Source organism: Galeopterus variegatus, unplaced genomic scaffold (assembly GCF_000696425.1).
Source record: "Galeopterus variegatus unplaced genomic scaffold, G_variegatus-3.0.2 Scaffold5755, whole genome shotgun sequence".
NCBI classification, from domain to species: Eukaryota; Metazoa; Chordata; class Mammalia; order Dermoptera; family Cynocephalidae; genus Galeopterus; species Galeopterus variegatus.
In genome coordinates, this window is record NW_007731866.1 from 125,322 (window position 1) to 143,351 (window position 18,030).

General features: G+C 35.9%; 1 protein-coding gene across 1 annotated transcript in view; it reads left to right on the plus strand.

Annotated features, from left to right (window-relative positions):
- The window catches only part of ARMC8 (armadillo repeat containing 8), a gene marked incomplete at its 3' end in the record, with an annotated part of 37,831 nt that extends 20,143 nt beyond the window's left edge, over window positions 1–17,688 (plus strand). Inside the window, exons 2-6 of the mRNA XM_008589919.1 lie at window positions 2,149–2,225; window positions 11,599–11,670; window positions 13,093–13,235; window positions 13,329–13,426; window positions 17,596–17,688. Coding sequence (XP_008588141.1) covers window positions 2,149–2,225; window positions 11,599–11,670; window positions 13,093–13,235; window positions 13,329–13,426; window positions 17,596–17,688 — 483 coding nt within the window. The remainder of the gene's footprint in view (window positions 1–2,148; window positions 2,226–11,598; window positions 11,671–13,092; window positions 13,236–13,328; window positions 13,427–17,595) is intronic.
- Window positions 17,689–18,030: the final 342 nt, after the last annotated feature.

Below are 18,030 nucleotides of genomic sequence, written 5' to 3' on the forward strand. Positions count from 1 at the left end.
TTTTTTTTTTTTTTTTTTGTCCTTTTTGAGACCTGCTGCACCGCGCTCAGCCAGTGAGCGCTGTGAGCGCACTGGTCATCCTTATATAGGATCCAAACCTGTGGCAGGGAGCGCTGCTGCGCTCCCAGCGCCGCACTCTCCGGAGTGCGCCACGGGCTCGGCCCGGGACATATAATTATTAAGAGTCGTTCTAACTCTGTAATTCTGTTGTTTTGAGGAAAACAGATCGAGTTAACAGGTACCCTGATCATCCCAAGAATTTTCATTGCATTTGCTTGTTTGCTTCTACTGTTTGTTCTTTAAAAATGGAGTGCATACTAGAAGCAGATGATTGAGTTACCTGTGAGGATATTTCGGTAGCAAGTTCAGAATATGAAAATACACTTTAATTTTGGATAACTAAATTATCAGGAAACTAGAGTTTGCACAGTTGTCCAGAGTTATTTTTGGTGACCCAGAAGTTTAAACTGGCACTATACCTTGGCAATTAACTATTTTGTTGATTTGTGGTTCTGAGGAAACTGGAAAAGTTATTTCTTCCTCCCTACAATAATTTATTGCTAATGGGTGGCAGTGTATAAGCATATTCCAGCAAACATCAGAAAGATAGAGTGGGGAACAAAAGCCGTTTTCTCTGGTTTTTAAATATATGTTCTTTGTTTTAAATAATGTTAGGTTTTGGAAACTAAATATAAAAAATTGCCCCCCCATAAGTATTATAAGAAATAATGTAATAGAATAAACCCCGCAATACAAATAAAAAGAGGTAAGTGTCTCTTCCCTTGCTCTTTATATGCTCTCTATTTCTACCCAGCTTACTTTAATTTTGGATAACTAAATTATCAGGAAACTAGAGTTTGCACAGTTGTCCAGAGTTATTTTTGGTGACCCAGAAGTTTAAACTGGCACTATACCTTGGCAATTAACTATTTTGTTGATTTGTGGTTCTGAGGAAACTGGAAAAGTTATTTCTTCCTCCCTACAATAATTTATTGCTAATCGGTGGCAGTGTATAAGCATATTCCAGCAAACATCAGAAAGATAGAGTGGGGAACAAAAGCCATTTTCTCTGGTTTTTAAATATATGTTCTTTGTTTTAAATAATGTTAGGTTTTGGAAACTAAATATAAAAAATTGCCCCCCCATAAGTATTATAAGAAATAATGTAATAGAATAAACCCCGCAATACAAATAAAAAGAGGTAAGTGTCTCTTCCCTTGCTCTTTATATGCTCTCTATTTCTACCCAGCTTTATCCAGTTCAGACTGGATTGCTCCGTTGGACTTATAAATCACCCTAATTCTTAATTGTTTTTCTTCACACAAAGTATAACAACTCCTTTATTTTAGTTATTATTTTTTACTTATGTCTAGCAGTGAAGCTCCTCTGCATCAATCTAAGGATCTTCCTTCTGTACCTAAACTACCCCTTATAGACTGTTCCATGAAGTCGTTACCCTTTTCTTCTGCTGAAAGCCAGATTTTCTCTCCTTTAGCATGTACTAAACAGAAGTAACATTCCTATCTGTTATTCATACGTGTGTAGCATCCAGCAGTTAATGAAGAAAATTAGCTTGCTTCTTAACACATGCCCAGTTCCTCTGTTGGTGAAGCTTGCAGAACTCACCACAAAGGTCCCACTGTTCAGTTATGCTTTCAGTGAGAACTAGATGTCTTCTTTCTCCCTCATCTTACTACTTATCTTGTTACAAGCTATTCTCAGAAGGATTTAATATTTACCAAAGTACACTTAATATTTTACCCATGATACTGACTTTTAAATGAACAAACTTATCTTGTGCTTTGTAATTATGTTGGTTTCCCAAACTCTTCTGCCAGTTTCGAGGCATTGCAAAATCTGTAGCATTTTGTGGACTTTCTTATTTTTGAAACTGGGTGTTCTTAGAGAAACACTGATCCTTGACATCTGAACTGAACACCACAGTTTCGAATTATTTTGGTAGCTAAGAGAGAAAAATCACCTGCTTAAGTATCTCATATTGTAAGGAGGCAAATAATAGGTATTTTATAGAAATTTTATTGCATCTACCTTAAGTTAGACTATATAGCTATTTGATGTTGTAGGTGATGCTATGAATTTTTGATTTGCATGGCTTCAGATGTCATAATTTTTCCCCCCACTTTCTAGGAAGTAACAGCTAGCAGTCGCCACTATGTTGACAGGCTATTTGACCCTGATCCCCAGAAAGTTCTACAAGGTGTCATGTAAGTAGTATGTATTTAAGAGTCTATCAAAAAGTCTTGTTTGTTTTCATGTTTTAATCTGCCAAATATTATAATGCTGAAAATGCAGGGCTATAACATTTTTCTTCTATTTGGCTTCTTTTAAGAAAGACTACTTGACATTCATGACTTTTAATATTTTACTCTAAAGAATTGTCTGTTGGATAGTTTTTAACTGACATGGTTAGCTTCATTTTTTGCAGAATACTTGTTTTGCATTAAAGAAAGTGTTTGTTTTGGAGAATGCTTTTGCCACTTTAATATCCACAAAAGCAAGAGAATAAAACTGACGATCTTTTAGAATTGAAAAGCAGTGGGAGAATAAGTCAGTAGGGTTTGTTTGTTTTATTTTATTTTTGGTCAACTCATCAATTGTCCCTTAGGTTTGAGTCACCTAGTGATATTTTAAATATTGTCAAAAGCAGTCATTAGAAAATTTAAATAAATTCTTCATAACCTAAATGCCCTTCTTTTCTCCAAAAGTCCCTCATTTTTAATGAGAAGAAGCACTTTTAAGCAACATGCTAGAGGTGATTATGCTTTTAAAAAATTAGGTGGGGCAAATGGCATAAGATTTCAAATGACTGAAAGATGAATTCCCTCTCCTTTTGAGTTTCAGATTATCATGCTCTTAACACATTAGTTCTAAGGAAGAAGGTCTAGCCCCAGGTTCTCACAAGGTTGAAAAAAAGAGTACCTACAGGGCTGAATGTGTCCAAGGGAAGAGGGACACAAAAAAGGGTCAAGATGAGAACATTTGGGGTAGCAGTGAAGGCACAAATGAGTGAGTCCCTTTCTTCTCTTACCATGCTAGTGTTACTAGCCAAATGGCACCTAAGTTTAACTCTTACTCAACCATGGCAAGACTGGGATGCTTTGTTTGTACAAGTTTCTTCTGACTGCTGTTTTTATTCAAAGCCCCCTCAACCCCCAAAGCCATTGTAGAAGGCCCTTCTCCCCCAAAAGGCATTGTAGAAGGCATGTCTTGGATGTTAATTAGCAAAGGGAAGCAAGATACAATTGTGTGTAAGGCTGCTTGGCTATTCAAATTGAGCTGGAAGGGAAGGTAAGGAGCTGGTTGGGACCCAGCTGAGACACTCCACACTTTATCTTAACATCTTCTCAGTTTACAGAAACAACAAGAGATGATACTTTTTGTTTTCTCATTATGTTGACTTTGCCTTTGTCTCCCTAACTAGGAGACTTTATAATGATTTTATTAGCTCCTTTGTAGACTATTTGATTATTATCAGGAAAACTGATAATAAATCCATTTGTTAAATAAATCAGTTTTGGTTGTACCTACACACACAGATTAGTTGAGGGGGTAGGTTTAATTCAACACTCCTCCTTAGATAAGCAGTCACTCCCCAAATATAGCCATATAGCTCTCTATGTAGATAATCCTAAATATCACTTAAGATTCCTCAGTAAATACTTTAGTTGAAAATGTCAGACCCATTAAGTATTCTGTAAATGATATTAGAAGATTATGTTGTTGTTTTCATTATTACTGCTATGATAGTTGTTTAGGAGAAAATTGAATTTATTAATCAAGGATTCTGCATGATAGGCTTGTATCTTGAGTTTTGTCTGATGTGAGTACCTAATTTGAATGTTACTGGTCACCCTGAGAAATTTTTCATTTCCTGAAGAACACTAGCTTCACAGAAGTTGATAAAATATTAAATAAGGGATAAAAGAACACTGGGAAAGATTAAATCATAGCAAAGCAGCTAAAGTATAGTTTGATAGCCTTAGTGCCTCTTGAGAAATTATCAAGTCTTGGATATTATTAGCTATCAGCTAGACAAAGGTTATTTATGTGAAGGGATGGTAGAAAGATCATGGGCTTTGGAGTTAGATAACAGTGGGCTTAATTCCTGGTTCTGACATTTCCTAGTGGGGTCTGTTCCTAGCTTTGTACTTAGGCAAGTTAATTTCCTTGATCCTCAGTTTCATCATCTGTAAAGAGAATAATACTGCCCATTTTGCCAGGTTGTTGTGAGAATTAAGTCAGAAACACAAAATTCTGGGCCTGGTATGTTATGAATACCAACCAGTTGGCACTTAAGTGGTTTGTTGTTATTAGCCCCAATTTAAGACAACTTCAAAAATAAGGTGATTCTCTTTAAAGAAAAGAAAGGAAAATTCATAAGAAAAACTTAAACAGATAAACAATTCAAACTGAAGGAAAAGGACTAGAATTCTTGACTCAGACAAGAAATGTGAGTGATAAATGGGATTGCTACTTACAATGCTAAAATCTGTTTATAGTTTGAAAGGAACAGATCACCCAACATTTTTTACTGTGTTTGAGAATAAAGCTGGCCTTATAGAGGTATGCGTGGTATGACTTGATAAAACTTCCTTTTCTCCAGATAGGAATATTTATTCTTTCTAACTTAATTCTTTTCTGAATTTTGTCACTTTCTGAAAATTAATTGTACATGATTAAATGAATGAAAAGTGAATTATATTTTTAACATTTTACTTATTTTTAAGTAATCTTGTTTAATATAATATTGATAGAGGAAAAAGGGAACAAAAATGATATTTAGGAAAAGAGCCAACCAATTCTTTCCTTTTTATACACATTACAGAGTCACTATTCAGTTCACACAGAGATCATTACTAGACCAAAATAGATAGGTAGAAGGGAGGTGGCCACAGATTGTAAACAACCAAAGGTGTATCCTATTAATTTTAGGGAAGGAAAGCACAGAGGCTGAAATAATCAGCTTTAAATTCAGAATATTTATTTGGAGGGACATAAAAGAATTGAAAAGAATTGTAGCTTTGGCTACAAGCCAACCAGAGTTTTATCATTTATCTAGCTACATTAAATTTGATTTTTCTCAATAAGGATTGTGAACACATATAACATACTAACAGGAAGAACAAAATAGAAGAAATTAAAGGCGAATAATGAGTTTTCATTATAGTCTATAATTATTCAGCTGAGTTAGAGCAATAGCCCTACCCATAAATATAGGGAAAATTTTGTAGATAACCCACATCACAAAGAACCATTTTACCTAGTCAGTGAGAATGTCCTTGTTGAAAAATAATATCAGGCATCAGGACTGCTTAATTTTTAGTTGAGGAGTGGGGTGTTATTTAGAAATAACTTTTTTGTTAGTAGTACAATATTTAGCATAAACTTGAACAATCCTGTTGTATCAGAGGTTTGAATGCAGAATCAGATCCTTTTCTCTGAAAGAGCAAAATTTCATGTGCATAACTGAATAGAAGATTAGTAGGCATGGAGTAAGATATGAGCAGAGAGAAGAGGGAAGTCATAAACTGTAGCCTTCGCAACTACAGTAGGGAGTAGGTATATCAGCTAAACTACCCTGCATTGCAAATTCTGAGCTTCCTCTAATTGGAGATCTGTGGGTGGCTTTAAAAAACAATTGCAGGGTGTTTTTTGGTGAAGTTATTACGGTAGTGGTTTAACCATGTTAATCTCATAGCTGAAAAAGAACTGTTCAAATGTTTTTGTAGATCATGAAACAAAGCTTCTTAAATAGTGCTTTTTATTTGTTTTTTTGTGGGGTTTTTTTTAACATCTAAATTAGAATACTTGATCTGGTTTTTACATTACTGATTCTCAAAGACAGATCAGCAGATATCCCTGTGTTGAAAGGTGAAAGGTGATATAAGCAAGTATGGCTGGCTTTGTAGTTTCAAAGTTAAGGAGAATCAGAAGCCTAGACTGACCTCTGTGGTGAATTCAGTCAGACAGTTGTGGATGCTGCAAAGTTGTGTGGCTTTTCACCAAGAATCCATTTCTAAAGTATCTTCTGAAGTATTTCAGTGTAGTAATGAAGTAATTTTATTTTGGTAATGATTATTCTGTATTCTGGTTCCAGGAAATTATTTATCTCTGGTTTCAGTACAGGTTGAGAGGTTCCATTTTCTTCCGTGAACTAAAGATACGGGTTTCCATAAAATGAAGCTTTTGGTTTTTGAGAACCTTTAAGTTAAAGGGTTCAGTTTTAGGATAATTCAAAATAAATATCCTAAAAAAGAAATTTAAAAAAAAATTTTTTTTCCTCCTAATACATTTAATCAGTTATTTTTAAAAGTGTTATGGGTAAACATATACAAAGATGCCCTTAATACCAAATGTAATGGTGTGATCCTATTGTTTAAAACTATGTATTCTGAGACAGAATTCAGTCAGAATTATGGTTAAAAGAGTAGCAGGATTATCCAGAAATTATTAGACCAAATTGACATACTCATTACTTACAGGCAGATAAACTGTATATGTTTATTTTATGTGATTATAACTTTGGACATCAAGAATAGCTTATGTGTGTATATCTTTTCATATGTATAAACCACCTAATGATATGCTGCCATAATGTTCCATAATCTAACATTTTTTGATGTTCTTTGGAATGACTAAATATAAAAAATATTAATATGGCACAAAAATATTTTGGCATTTATTATTAATGCAATCATTAAATTGTACTCTTTATCATTTTTGGAGACTGTAAAGTGATTTGTAATCATATATTGATAAAACAAAGAGCTAAATACAATAAATATCCTAATTTCTGAGCCAGTATTTAATTTTCAAAATTATGCGTTCACTTGTCATTAAAGAGCCATAAGATGCTAAGGAAAAAAGATGAAATATTTACAGTAAATTTTTCATGATTTTATACAAATCACAATTGTATTTGAAACTACATATATTCCAGAAATCTACATCACAGAGTAATTTGTTTATAAGAATGAACTAAATTACTGCCAATTCTCACTTCCTTTCAATTTATGCATATAGCTGATATACAGTAACTGCCTAAGTTGACTGAGCTGAAGTTTGCTATAAATTTCTCAAGTATCTCCTGAATCAAAGCATTAGGTTAAAAATAACTTTAGTCTATCATTATCTAATTTCTTGTGAATTGGCAATTCCCATATGGCAATGGTAACTTCAGTTGGAATGTGGATATATCTCACTCTCTAACCATGCTTGGTAACAGAAAGCTTATTGTACTTGTATGTTTGGATATTATATTCTCCAAAAAGAGCATCATAATAATTATAGGACAGACCAGTGAGTATGTTTGTAATTTTTGAAGTCCAAATAATTTTGTGAGTTGTTTACCATGTTGCTATGATAATGATAAGCACAGGGAATCTTAGGGCCACAAAGGTGGAGGAGCATCAACCACTGAGTTGTCCCTCTTGACTCTAGTATTATCAGCATTCCAATCCATTCCACATTCAGCTTATCTTTGTTACTCACTGCTTCCTTCATTTCTTTTCTGTGATCAAAACATGATTGCTGCTTAATTCATCCCCCTTTAGTTTGTCTCTTCTCCCTGTCACTCTTCCAACTTTATGTTCCAGGCCACCTTACAGTGATCCTCTTTCAATGCAGTTTCCTTATACTGCCTCAGAAACATGCCATGTTCATTTCCAATAGTACCTCCTATGAGTGGCTTTTCCTTTTGCCCTTCCCATCCACTTATCCAAATCCTGATCATTTTCTAAGGTTCATCTTAGTTCCTACCATTGCCTCAAAACCTGTTAGGCTTATTTAGCATCTACTTTTCTTAGCCTTATAAACACTCAGTTTATAATATAGCATGCCATACATTGTTAGTGTTATTTTTGTCTCTCCAGAGAAATTGTGAACTCTTCACATCAGGCATCTCATTATGTGATGCTCTTGTATCCTTCAGAGTCTAGCACAGTACTGAGCTCAAAAACTAATTGCTGGATTTCAGCAGAATATAAATAGGGCATTTCCCCCCAACCTTAAAGGTTGGTAGGCATGAGATTACATTCCTTTGATCTACTGGGAAAAGGATGTCTGACTAAAAGTTAGAAAAACCTTTATTTTGATAAAAATGTAAAATTGAAACACAAGAGGAAAAAGGAAATTATTTTACCGAATTTGTTTGGGTTTTCCATTAGTTTGTTGTAAATGCCTGGTGTACTGCAGGTAACAGAAAATACTTGGAATAAAAGACATGGGTTGAGACTGGCTCTGTCATTTAATAAGGGGTTCTGAAAAAAGTCCCAGACCTGAATCATAGCTTCCTCATCTGTAAAATGGGGTTAATGTTACTCAAGGATGTGATGAAGATGAAATAAAGTAGCAAATATGGAAAGCTTTGTGAACATTAAGGTAATTATAAATCTTCATACTTTTGTTGTGCTTCCATCTTGGATAATGGTTGTGAGTTTGCATTTATAAAAATAAGGATTTCTACATGGTACGTTTTCTTGAATCACTATAGTTAATGATCCATTGATAGTAACTTCTGATATTTTCAGGTCAGTTTGACTTTCTTACCTCTCAAGAGGAGAGACACTTCTATCTTCATAAAGTCATGAGTGTATTATGGTAGAGGGCACTTAAGAGGGACACCTAACCCACACCTAGGGGTGTCAGGGCATGCTAAGGAAGTGACATTGGCATCCTGAAGGATGAGTAAAGTTAGCCAGGGAGGGGGTAAAGTGATGAGAGAGAGAAAATAAGTACATTCTGGGAACCGAAGGAAGCTTCATCTGGCAGGCTGACTGTTGAGTCCCTGCTGCCTCTGAAATTGATTTTTCAATCCAGCCTACACTGTACTTCAATCTGCTGAATATGGGAATATGTAATGATTATCATCTCTCTCAATTTTAACTCTTTCATAGAAATGATCTACTAGCATCGCTTTATAGTAACAATCAAATAGAATTTATTTGATGGGTGTTAACATCTTTTTTTTCCTTATCTAGCATAGACATTTACTTTATACCTTGAGCAAGATTTTTTTCTTTAGACATTGGTCCATTTTATTGTGTTCTCTTTAGTCTGCATTTACTCTATAGCCATCAGATGCCTCTTTCATGTCCTTTTTGTAAACTATTAAAAGAACTGGAAAATTGGTTTTGGAGGGGGTTTTGTTTGTTTTTGTTTATTAAAAAAAAAACATTTACTTTGGCATGGCTTCATATGTTTGGAATGGGTTCATAAGGTAATGTAGGAACATCTCATTTCTGCTTAGTTTAGGAAGAATGGAGAGAAAATTGGTAAAATATTATTGCTGGGAGTTCCAGAATAGAAAGAGCACCCGGAATGGTACCTGGCACAAAATAGACTAGATAGATAACTGCTAGACAAATGGATGTGCTGCACCCATACAGGCAGAACACGTTAAGAGAAGGGAAGATAATGAAAGTAAATGAAAAGCTGTTAGAGTAGGGCCTATAAGCTGATGTTTAGGAATGAAGTGTCTGAGAAAAAATCAGCAGGAGTCAGGAGCCTAGGTGTACTGTCTGTTACTAGCTATGCTTTGCTAACTGAGGCTTTGATATCATAGAGTTTTATAATCGTGTCAGAACTTCGTAAAAACCTCAGTAAACTTCACTCAATTTAGTCCCATAAACAATAAAATATTGCTACTTATCTGTTGTAAACCATTTAGAAGATCTGAGGGGTAGTTTACAGAGAGGGATAGATCAAGCCCTGAAAAAAAGACCTACTACCCTCAAGCACTGAGCTAAAGGAAGGAAAAACCAGGCAGTTTCAGTGTTTGGCTCAAGACTTGCAAAAATGCCATTCAGAAACTTTGTGGGGCAAATCTGCTGAAAGCACTAGTTGTAGCAGGGTTTTTCTGCAGTAATCAAAGAAGGTGATTGAGGAGAAGGGTTAATTATTACTATGTGTTTTAATGCCAGTGAATGTGGTTGGTGTTGGAAATACATGACTAAAACACTTATTTGTTAATTTTTTTTTTAAGTAACTCCCTCCCCCCCTTTCCATAATTGTGTTTTGCTGACTGTATAACTTTTTTAGGATTGTAACTTTCAAGGTTGACAAAAAAATTTATGTATATTATAGAGCTCTGCTACCTAAAAGAGGAAAAATCAAAAGAGATGCTGGATGAATATTTAGGGGAGCTTACTTTGGGATGTGAAAGAAGTGAGGAAGAATGCTCTTAACACTATGAGACCTAACTTTTCCTTATTATAAATATTTTGTAACACCTCTTGTACTATCCTGAAATTAAATTTCCAATGATATATATCCTAACCACATACACAATTCCAAAAATAATATAATGCCTTTCTTCTAATATAAAAGAGAAATAAAAAAGAAAGTAATTCATAATATTTCAGTATATAAATGCTTAGGCCTGACAATGCTAGAAAACTTAATGACGTAGTGCGAATGAATGAATGCTAGAGCTGCGCATGTAGACTGACACAGGTATTTGGTATTGATGGCTTAGATACTATGAGTGTCACTGTGCTGTGATCTGATTTTCAAAAATGAATAATTTGATTTTTTAAAAAACTCCCTTTTAGTTACAGGGCAGGTATGATATTGGAACATTCAGTTTTCTTTAAGCTAGAAATTTCCAGACACTGACAAACTTCTGAAATGTTTCGCGGGGGCTGCCCTTTTCCCCACTTTCAGAACCCCTGGTCTATAGAAGAACATAGTATTATAGTGTTAGATTAAGACAGCAGTACTGACCAATTGGAGCAAGTATTTTTAAAACATTTAGCAGTATTTAGGGTTTTGTTTGTTTGTTTTGAGCTATTTAGTTTTTCTTCACATGTCCTTTGGAACCAACCGTGAATTTGTGAGCCAATTGATTATTGATAGAGGTACTCTTCTTATGGAATAGAATTTTGCTCCTGGTAAAGTAAAGAGCTCTGTGTAGCTAGAATAAAAAATAAAATGTATGACAACAGCAGCATAAAGAATGGATGGAAAAGTGTAAACATGCACTTACCAGGGTCTTACAATATATGTGAAATAGTATAATATCAATTTAAGATTAACTGTGATAGATTAGAAGATCCATTGGAAATTCTAAAGCTACCTTTGAAACCAAAACAAAACACAAAGAGACACAGCTAATAAGAAAATAAAGCAGTAAAATGGAATCATAAGAAATACTCAGTCTAAAAGAAGTCAGAAGAGGAGGAAAAAAGTGAGCAAAGTGACTTCTGAAACAAGCTCAGACGTGTTCTGTGGGCCAGTTGTTTGTACTCCCTACTCCCAGAGCTGTGAGTGCGAAGGCGGCCTGTATTCCTTTATATGCAAAGAACTGGTACCCTTTTTAGAAGAACTCACATCTCTATGTGGAGTCTCTGTCAGTACTCAGGCTGTCGCCCGTTCCACACTGCTCCCCTGTTCTACGGCCCCCACGGTCTCTGTCCCTTCTGTTTAGCACTCAGGTGTAAAAGGGTCAATGCTTTGACTTTGTCGCTAACTTCTGTACTTGCCAATCCAAGATGTTGCGTAATAAAGTGGAATTAATTGATCTTTGGGTTTTTTCGGTGATGTCTCAATATACTTTTCCCCCCCCCCCCCCATATTCAGAGACATGAAAAATGCCGTAATTGGAAACAACAAGCAGAAAGCCAACCTCATTGTTTTGGGAGCTGTTCCAAGGTATGTTTGCTATCTCACTCCCTTTTCTGCCATTCATGCTTCTAAGTTTCTAATGTATTTCTCACTGGCAATTCTAAGACCCATTTTTTTTCTGTATTGTCTCTCCTATTTTTTAAGTAAATCCTATTTTTAAAAATAAATGTTTTGAAGTATTCTTGTATATGAACCATCTGTAAGAAAAAAAGAACTATAAAGTACCAGAGAATGAAATAAGAAGTGAATGTATTATCACTCCTTGGAAATTCCAGAAGATCATTGACTTTGCAATAAAAGCGTTGTTGGGTATGTAAGCAATGTACACCAACCTAGTACCTTCTTCCCCGTCTCATAGCCCTGGCAGTTATTGTGGGAGTGGAAAATAAAGATTCTCAAGACCTTTTTGAATTTAAAGAAAAAAACAAAACCTGCTTGGTTTTTAATCCTGGTGGGGGTTTTGTTGTTTTTTTTTCATTTCTGATTTTTCGAATTTGCTGTTTTTTAAGTTATTTAGGAAGTTTGATCTCTTCTGATGACTTAATAAGCTTCCTTTTGGCAGGCAATGACAATTATATAACTTCCTCTTTGCTTTTCCTACTGAGAACTAAGTTTTGTGTGTAGCTGCAATTTTTCATTAGAATAAATGTTTTGTTTTTTTCTCTTCTTTTTTTTATTTTTTATCCTTTGATACAGGATTAATGGTTTTAATGTTTTTAACATCACCAACCTCAAATATATACTCTAGTAACTGTAAAGCTCTCAGCAGCCTTCCTTAGAGACTTGCGTTAACAACACAAGTGGAGGTTCGTGTATAACAGCACAAGTGGAGGGTTCATGTGTGGGGAGTAGTTGTTTGACAAGCTGGGCTGGAGTGGAGGTGGGAGGATCTTCTCATTCCCCAGATGGGAGAATTGGAGAAAGAAGAAAGCTTTCTTTGCTTGAAGAACTGCTCAAGGACTCTGAATATTCCCTCTAGTGTAGACCTCTGTGATCTCTGCACTACTGCTCTGGATTCAGGATTCATTTCTAGTTGGATTTAAGATCCAACAGCACTTGGCATTAGGGGTCTTCATATTCTGAAGAGACCAACCTGGAAGTGGCAGATAACATGGACTTGGCAGATGACATGGACTGGTGCTGCTACTTCTACAGAGACCACTTGTGGACAACTTTCAGTTTTACAGTTCTAATAAACTCTGTTATTATATGACATTGTTTTGCTCAACATGAAGAAAATCTCTTCTAGATTTTTTTTCCAGATGTTTCTTTATTGAATTAGCAGATGATATAAACAAATGACCATTTCCCAGAGGGATTTAAATAAGCTCAGCCAACCATATTTTCAGTATTTGGAATATATTGGTAGCCTTTTTTGGTCAGATTACTTTAACTTACTTTTCTGTAAGCATTTTTAGTCTCTTTGTTTATCAAGTTCCTTATTTTTAGGTTGTTGTACTTGCTTCAGCAAGAAACCTCAACCACAGAGTTGAAAACTGAATGTGCAGTGGTGTTGGGAAGTCTTGCTATGGGTACTGAGAACAATGTCAAGTCTCTCCTGGACTGCCATATAATCCCTGCCTTACTGCAAGGTATGTAGGGAAGATTCTAAAGATTAGAATCAATTTGCAGTGTTTTAAATACTGGTTAAAAGGATGAGTCTCAAATCTAGTTTCTGTTAATAGGACTACTGTCCCCAGACCTGAAGTTCATTGAAGCTTGCCTCCGATGCTTGCGTACCATCTTCACCAGTCCTGTCACTCCAGAGGAGCTACTGTATACAGTGAGTTTTAGATGTTTTGAGTCATTAGTTATGTTTCATTAATAGCCTACTCCTAATTTGCTTAGCATCTCCAAACTCATCGTAACAGTTATATAGAAAAGTCTCAAGAAGTATTTGAGTTCTTGCTTATTTGCGAATATCAAATGTTCTAGACATTGTAAAGAAGGGAAAGATAGTCTCAGGTTGAATTTACAAACTATTTTAAAAAAATCCATTTTTATCCTTTTATATGTACAAATTAAGGGATATGTTTTGTGCTAAATGAGTGATAAGGAGTTCTAATTACTTTAGGTGAAAGTCCAGCAGTGTAGGCTTTGTAGAGAAGCTAGAATTTGACCTGGGGCTTGAATAATGGATAAAACTTAGAGAAGTGGAGAGGAAGGATGTGTGTAAGAGAGAATATGCAGTACAGTGGCTGAATATCTAATATAGGGAGGGCATCATTGTTAGTTTTCAGCCAGAGAGGTAGATCAGAACCAACTTGTAAGAGGCTTGCTTGCCAGGCTTGAATCAGAAGATATGTTTGGGCAAATCAAAAGATATTTGGAGTCTGTCAGTGGTTTTCAAAAGCCTCAAGAGTAATGAGAGGGTCTTTTTATCTGTTGAATATAAAAGATTTTCTTAATGAGAATTATTTAGGGTAATATATTTGAAACACAATACACATCGAGAAATATATATTTTCTATTGCCTTACTATACATACATGTGAATTTGTATGTATGTGAGACAAGGCTTAACAGCATAATTCCACAAATGTGATGCCCTCTGGTTTCTATTCTGTCATTTCTCATTTTTTAAAAAAAATTATTGCCTTACTATACATACATGTGAATTTGTATGTATGTGAGACAAGGCTTAACAGCACAATTCCACAAATGTGATGCCCTCTGGTTTCTATTCTGTCATTTCTCATTTTTTAAAAAAAATGCTGGTTGTGATTCTCCTGAGCTAACATAAAGAATCAGATTCTCAAATTGGATATACATGAATCAGTGATTTTATCTAGAATCAGGTTTTATAAATGCAGTTGTCTCTCAGTATCCACAGGGGATTGGTTCCAGGAGCCCCCTGCCCTCTGTTGATACCGAAATCCAAAGATGATCAAGTGCCTGATATAAAATGGGATAGTATTTGCATGTAACCTATGTACATCCTCCAGTATACTTTAAATCATCTCTAGATTACTTATAATACCTAATACAATGTAAATGCAAGTAGTTGTTATACTATATCATTTAAGGAATAATGACCAAAAAAAAGTCTGTACATGTTCGGTACAGATGCAACTATCTGTTCCACCTGTCTTCTTCTCCCCTCCCCCTAAATATTTTTAATCCACAGTTGAATGAATCTGCACATGCAGAACCCAGGGTTACAGAGGGCTGACTGTATTTTAAGAATATAAGCAACCAGGAGGCATAGGTAAAGCAAACGTGGAGAGGGAGGTGTCATGTAGCGCACTAGTCCATCCTTCCTTTATCAGACATATACTTTTCTGGTCCTTAATGATACATAAGGTCTACCAAGATCAAGGCAGATTTGGTTTTTTTTAAAAAAAAGATACGTAAGGTCTATAAGTGAGGTTTATAGGCCACCTCACATAGTAGGGCGTATCACTAGTCCATCCTTCCTTTATCAGACATATACTTTTCTGGTCCTTAATGATACATAAGGTCTACCAAGATCAAGGCAGATTTGGTTTTTTAAAAAAAAAAGATACGTAAGGTCTATAAGTGAGGTTTATAGGCCACCTCACATAGTAGGGCGTATCTAAATTATGAAACATTTCAATTCTATACCTCAGTTTTATGTGACATTCTTCATTGCTTCATCAATCCATTGATTATTTACTGTAGTGGTTCTTGAATTTGAGCATACACCAGTATTAGCTGGAGGGCTTGTTAAACACAGATTGCTGGACCCTACCTCAGCGTTCTGATTTAGTGAGTCTGGAGTGGGACCCCAGAAATTGTATTTCTATCAAGTTTCTAGGTAACTCAGATGCTGCTAGTCCATAGACCAGTCTTTAGGAACTACTGGGTTATTGTAAACATCCTGCTGAAAGCATTCCATAGAGAAGGATTTTTTAGTAAGTGTCAGTTTGTTTTCGTAGAGGTCATACTGTCGTGTTTACAAAGAGATGAAACCAATCACCTGTCTTCTTTACCCTGCAAGTTTCTCAACAACCCCCAGCCCAGTAATACGGGGAGAAATTGATCCTGGCCAGCTGTTTTAACTCCTTCCTCCTCTCTCTCTAAACTGATTCATGACCTACTGATGGGTCATGGTGCACAATTTAGAAAACTCTGGTCTAGGCCCACTTAACTTTTTTCACATAAGAAAAATTAAGACCCAGGGAGAATTTAGATAGTGAGAGCATCTTAATTATGGAACATCTTGATTTTATGCCTCAGAAACAGTGGAGAACCCATGAAGTGTTGTACAGTGGGATAACTGACAGAGAACAGTGTTTCTGTGTAATCAAGTGACTTCTGTGAGTTGAACTATGTAGAGGCCAGCTGTAACAGCAGCTCAAGCACTAACGTAGGGACAGGGCAGTCCAGTTGGTGAGAGAGTGCAGAGTCTCTAGTTTGAAGTCCTCTCTCTCAGATGGGAGACTTTGGGCACATTGTGTGCTTGTTCTTTGCCTTGTGTAATCATCTATGAACTGCAGATGTACAAGGGGTGTTCAGAAAGTTCATGGAAAGATTCATATAATAATTCCATTTTTCCATGAACTTTTTGAAGTATAAACACAACTGGCAGAATGGGGGCAAACATGAAGAAATGGGATAGGGGTTGTTGTAACTGAGGAAAACTGAGAGAAACTGAGGAATGAGAGAGCAATGGGGACAGAAATAGCTTCAGGAGCCTGATAAAGCCTTCCCCCATCTCTTGATCTGCCTGCTCTATCTTCACTGCTGTGTGCTTCCTTGAGTGGGACCACTGTTTCCCTCCCCCACTTGACATTCTCTTCTCTTTCTATGCATTTAGTACCTGGCTTTCTTTGAGGTTTTCTAATTTCTTTGAAGTTTTTCACTTTGTTTTTCAACTGCTTATGACAACACAGAGGGCTATTCTAAGAAACAGGGAAGAAATTCTACTTGGAATCCACAGCCTTCTATTTTCCCATTTAGCTTTTATATATCTGGGGCATTATTTTCTTTTTGAAGAAAACCCCCAAATCCTGTTCATCCCATCAACAGTGTTCTTTTAAGTTTCCTTCCTTGCCCTCTGTTGTCTTTTGTGAGTATTCTCAAAGCGTGGGCTGCGGTCAAGCAGGATTGGCCTCATTTGGGAACTAGTTAGAATGCAGACTCTTAGGTACTACCCCAAACCTACAGAATCAGAATCTGTACATTAAGAACATCACCTGGGAATTTGCATGTGCATTTTTACCTGAGAAGCATAGCTCGAGGACTTGGGGGGCAGCATTCACTAGGAGGCATGAGCTAAGTCTCCTTTTTCATCTGTAGTTCAGGCCAAATCTCCTTTCAACTTTTAATTCCTTTTGCATTCTAAATAAAAGGAAATTCGTGGAGAGCCCTGCATCGGGGTGGTTTGAGTCTTTTCTCTTTTCCTGTACCACTATGTAAGTTGTTAAGTGTCAGCAATACGCGGAGTGGGCTGTACATTAGAAGTTACTAATCATGTAAATTGCCTTATCTTTTGCAGAGTGAAAATAGCTATAACTACAGTTATTGTTAGAGATTGTTAGTACTTACTGATGCTTACCATAACATCTCAGAGATCAAAATTGTCAAGTTTTATTTTTATATGATAATTTTTCCTTATAAACTATTTATTATGGTATATCTTACTAGTTAACTTCACTTTTTAGTATCAGAACTAATTTCTTTCAAGTCTTATTGAAATGATTTTGCTTTATTGTGAGGATGTAGGCTAGTGATAGGAGAGTTATTGACAATTTCCTGTTCTTATATTTTGTTACCAAGGATGAACATTGTAGCCTCTTTCCTTGTCCTTTGCCCACACAGTTTTCCTGGCCCTATTTAGCTTTTGTTTGCTCTGTTTCTTAAGGAGACTTGATTTACTGTCATTAAGATAAGAGGCTTGACTATGTACCTGCTCATGGAAATATTTTGTCAAATGTACTCATGGTACTTAAGCTCCTTGTTACTGTGTTCTCTTTCCCTTCAACTCCAGGACGCCACAGTGATACCACATCTCATGGCACTGCTTAGCAGGTCCCGCTATACCCAGGAATACATCTGTCAGATCTTCTCACACTGCTGTAAAGTAAGAACCAGAGTAAATGTTCTCCATAATGTAAAATCTTATATGCCGTTAAGGAATGTGCTTTCTTTGTGTATCCTCCCAGAGACAACCTATACATATATAAATAGACCTATGGTTTTATATATATATAATTTTTTTTTTTTTTAATTCCAAAAGTTTGTTGGCCTGTGGCATATCATAAGGGACAAAATAATTGTTTACCATAAGCCTTTGGGCATACTTCTTTGGATACTACTTACCTTTCTTATCACCTTCAGGATTCTCTATACCAGAATAGGGTGACTGCGGCTTGGGGTGACCGTTGTGGGGGCTGAAGGCAGGTAATGAGACTTGAGGCCTGTG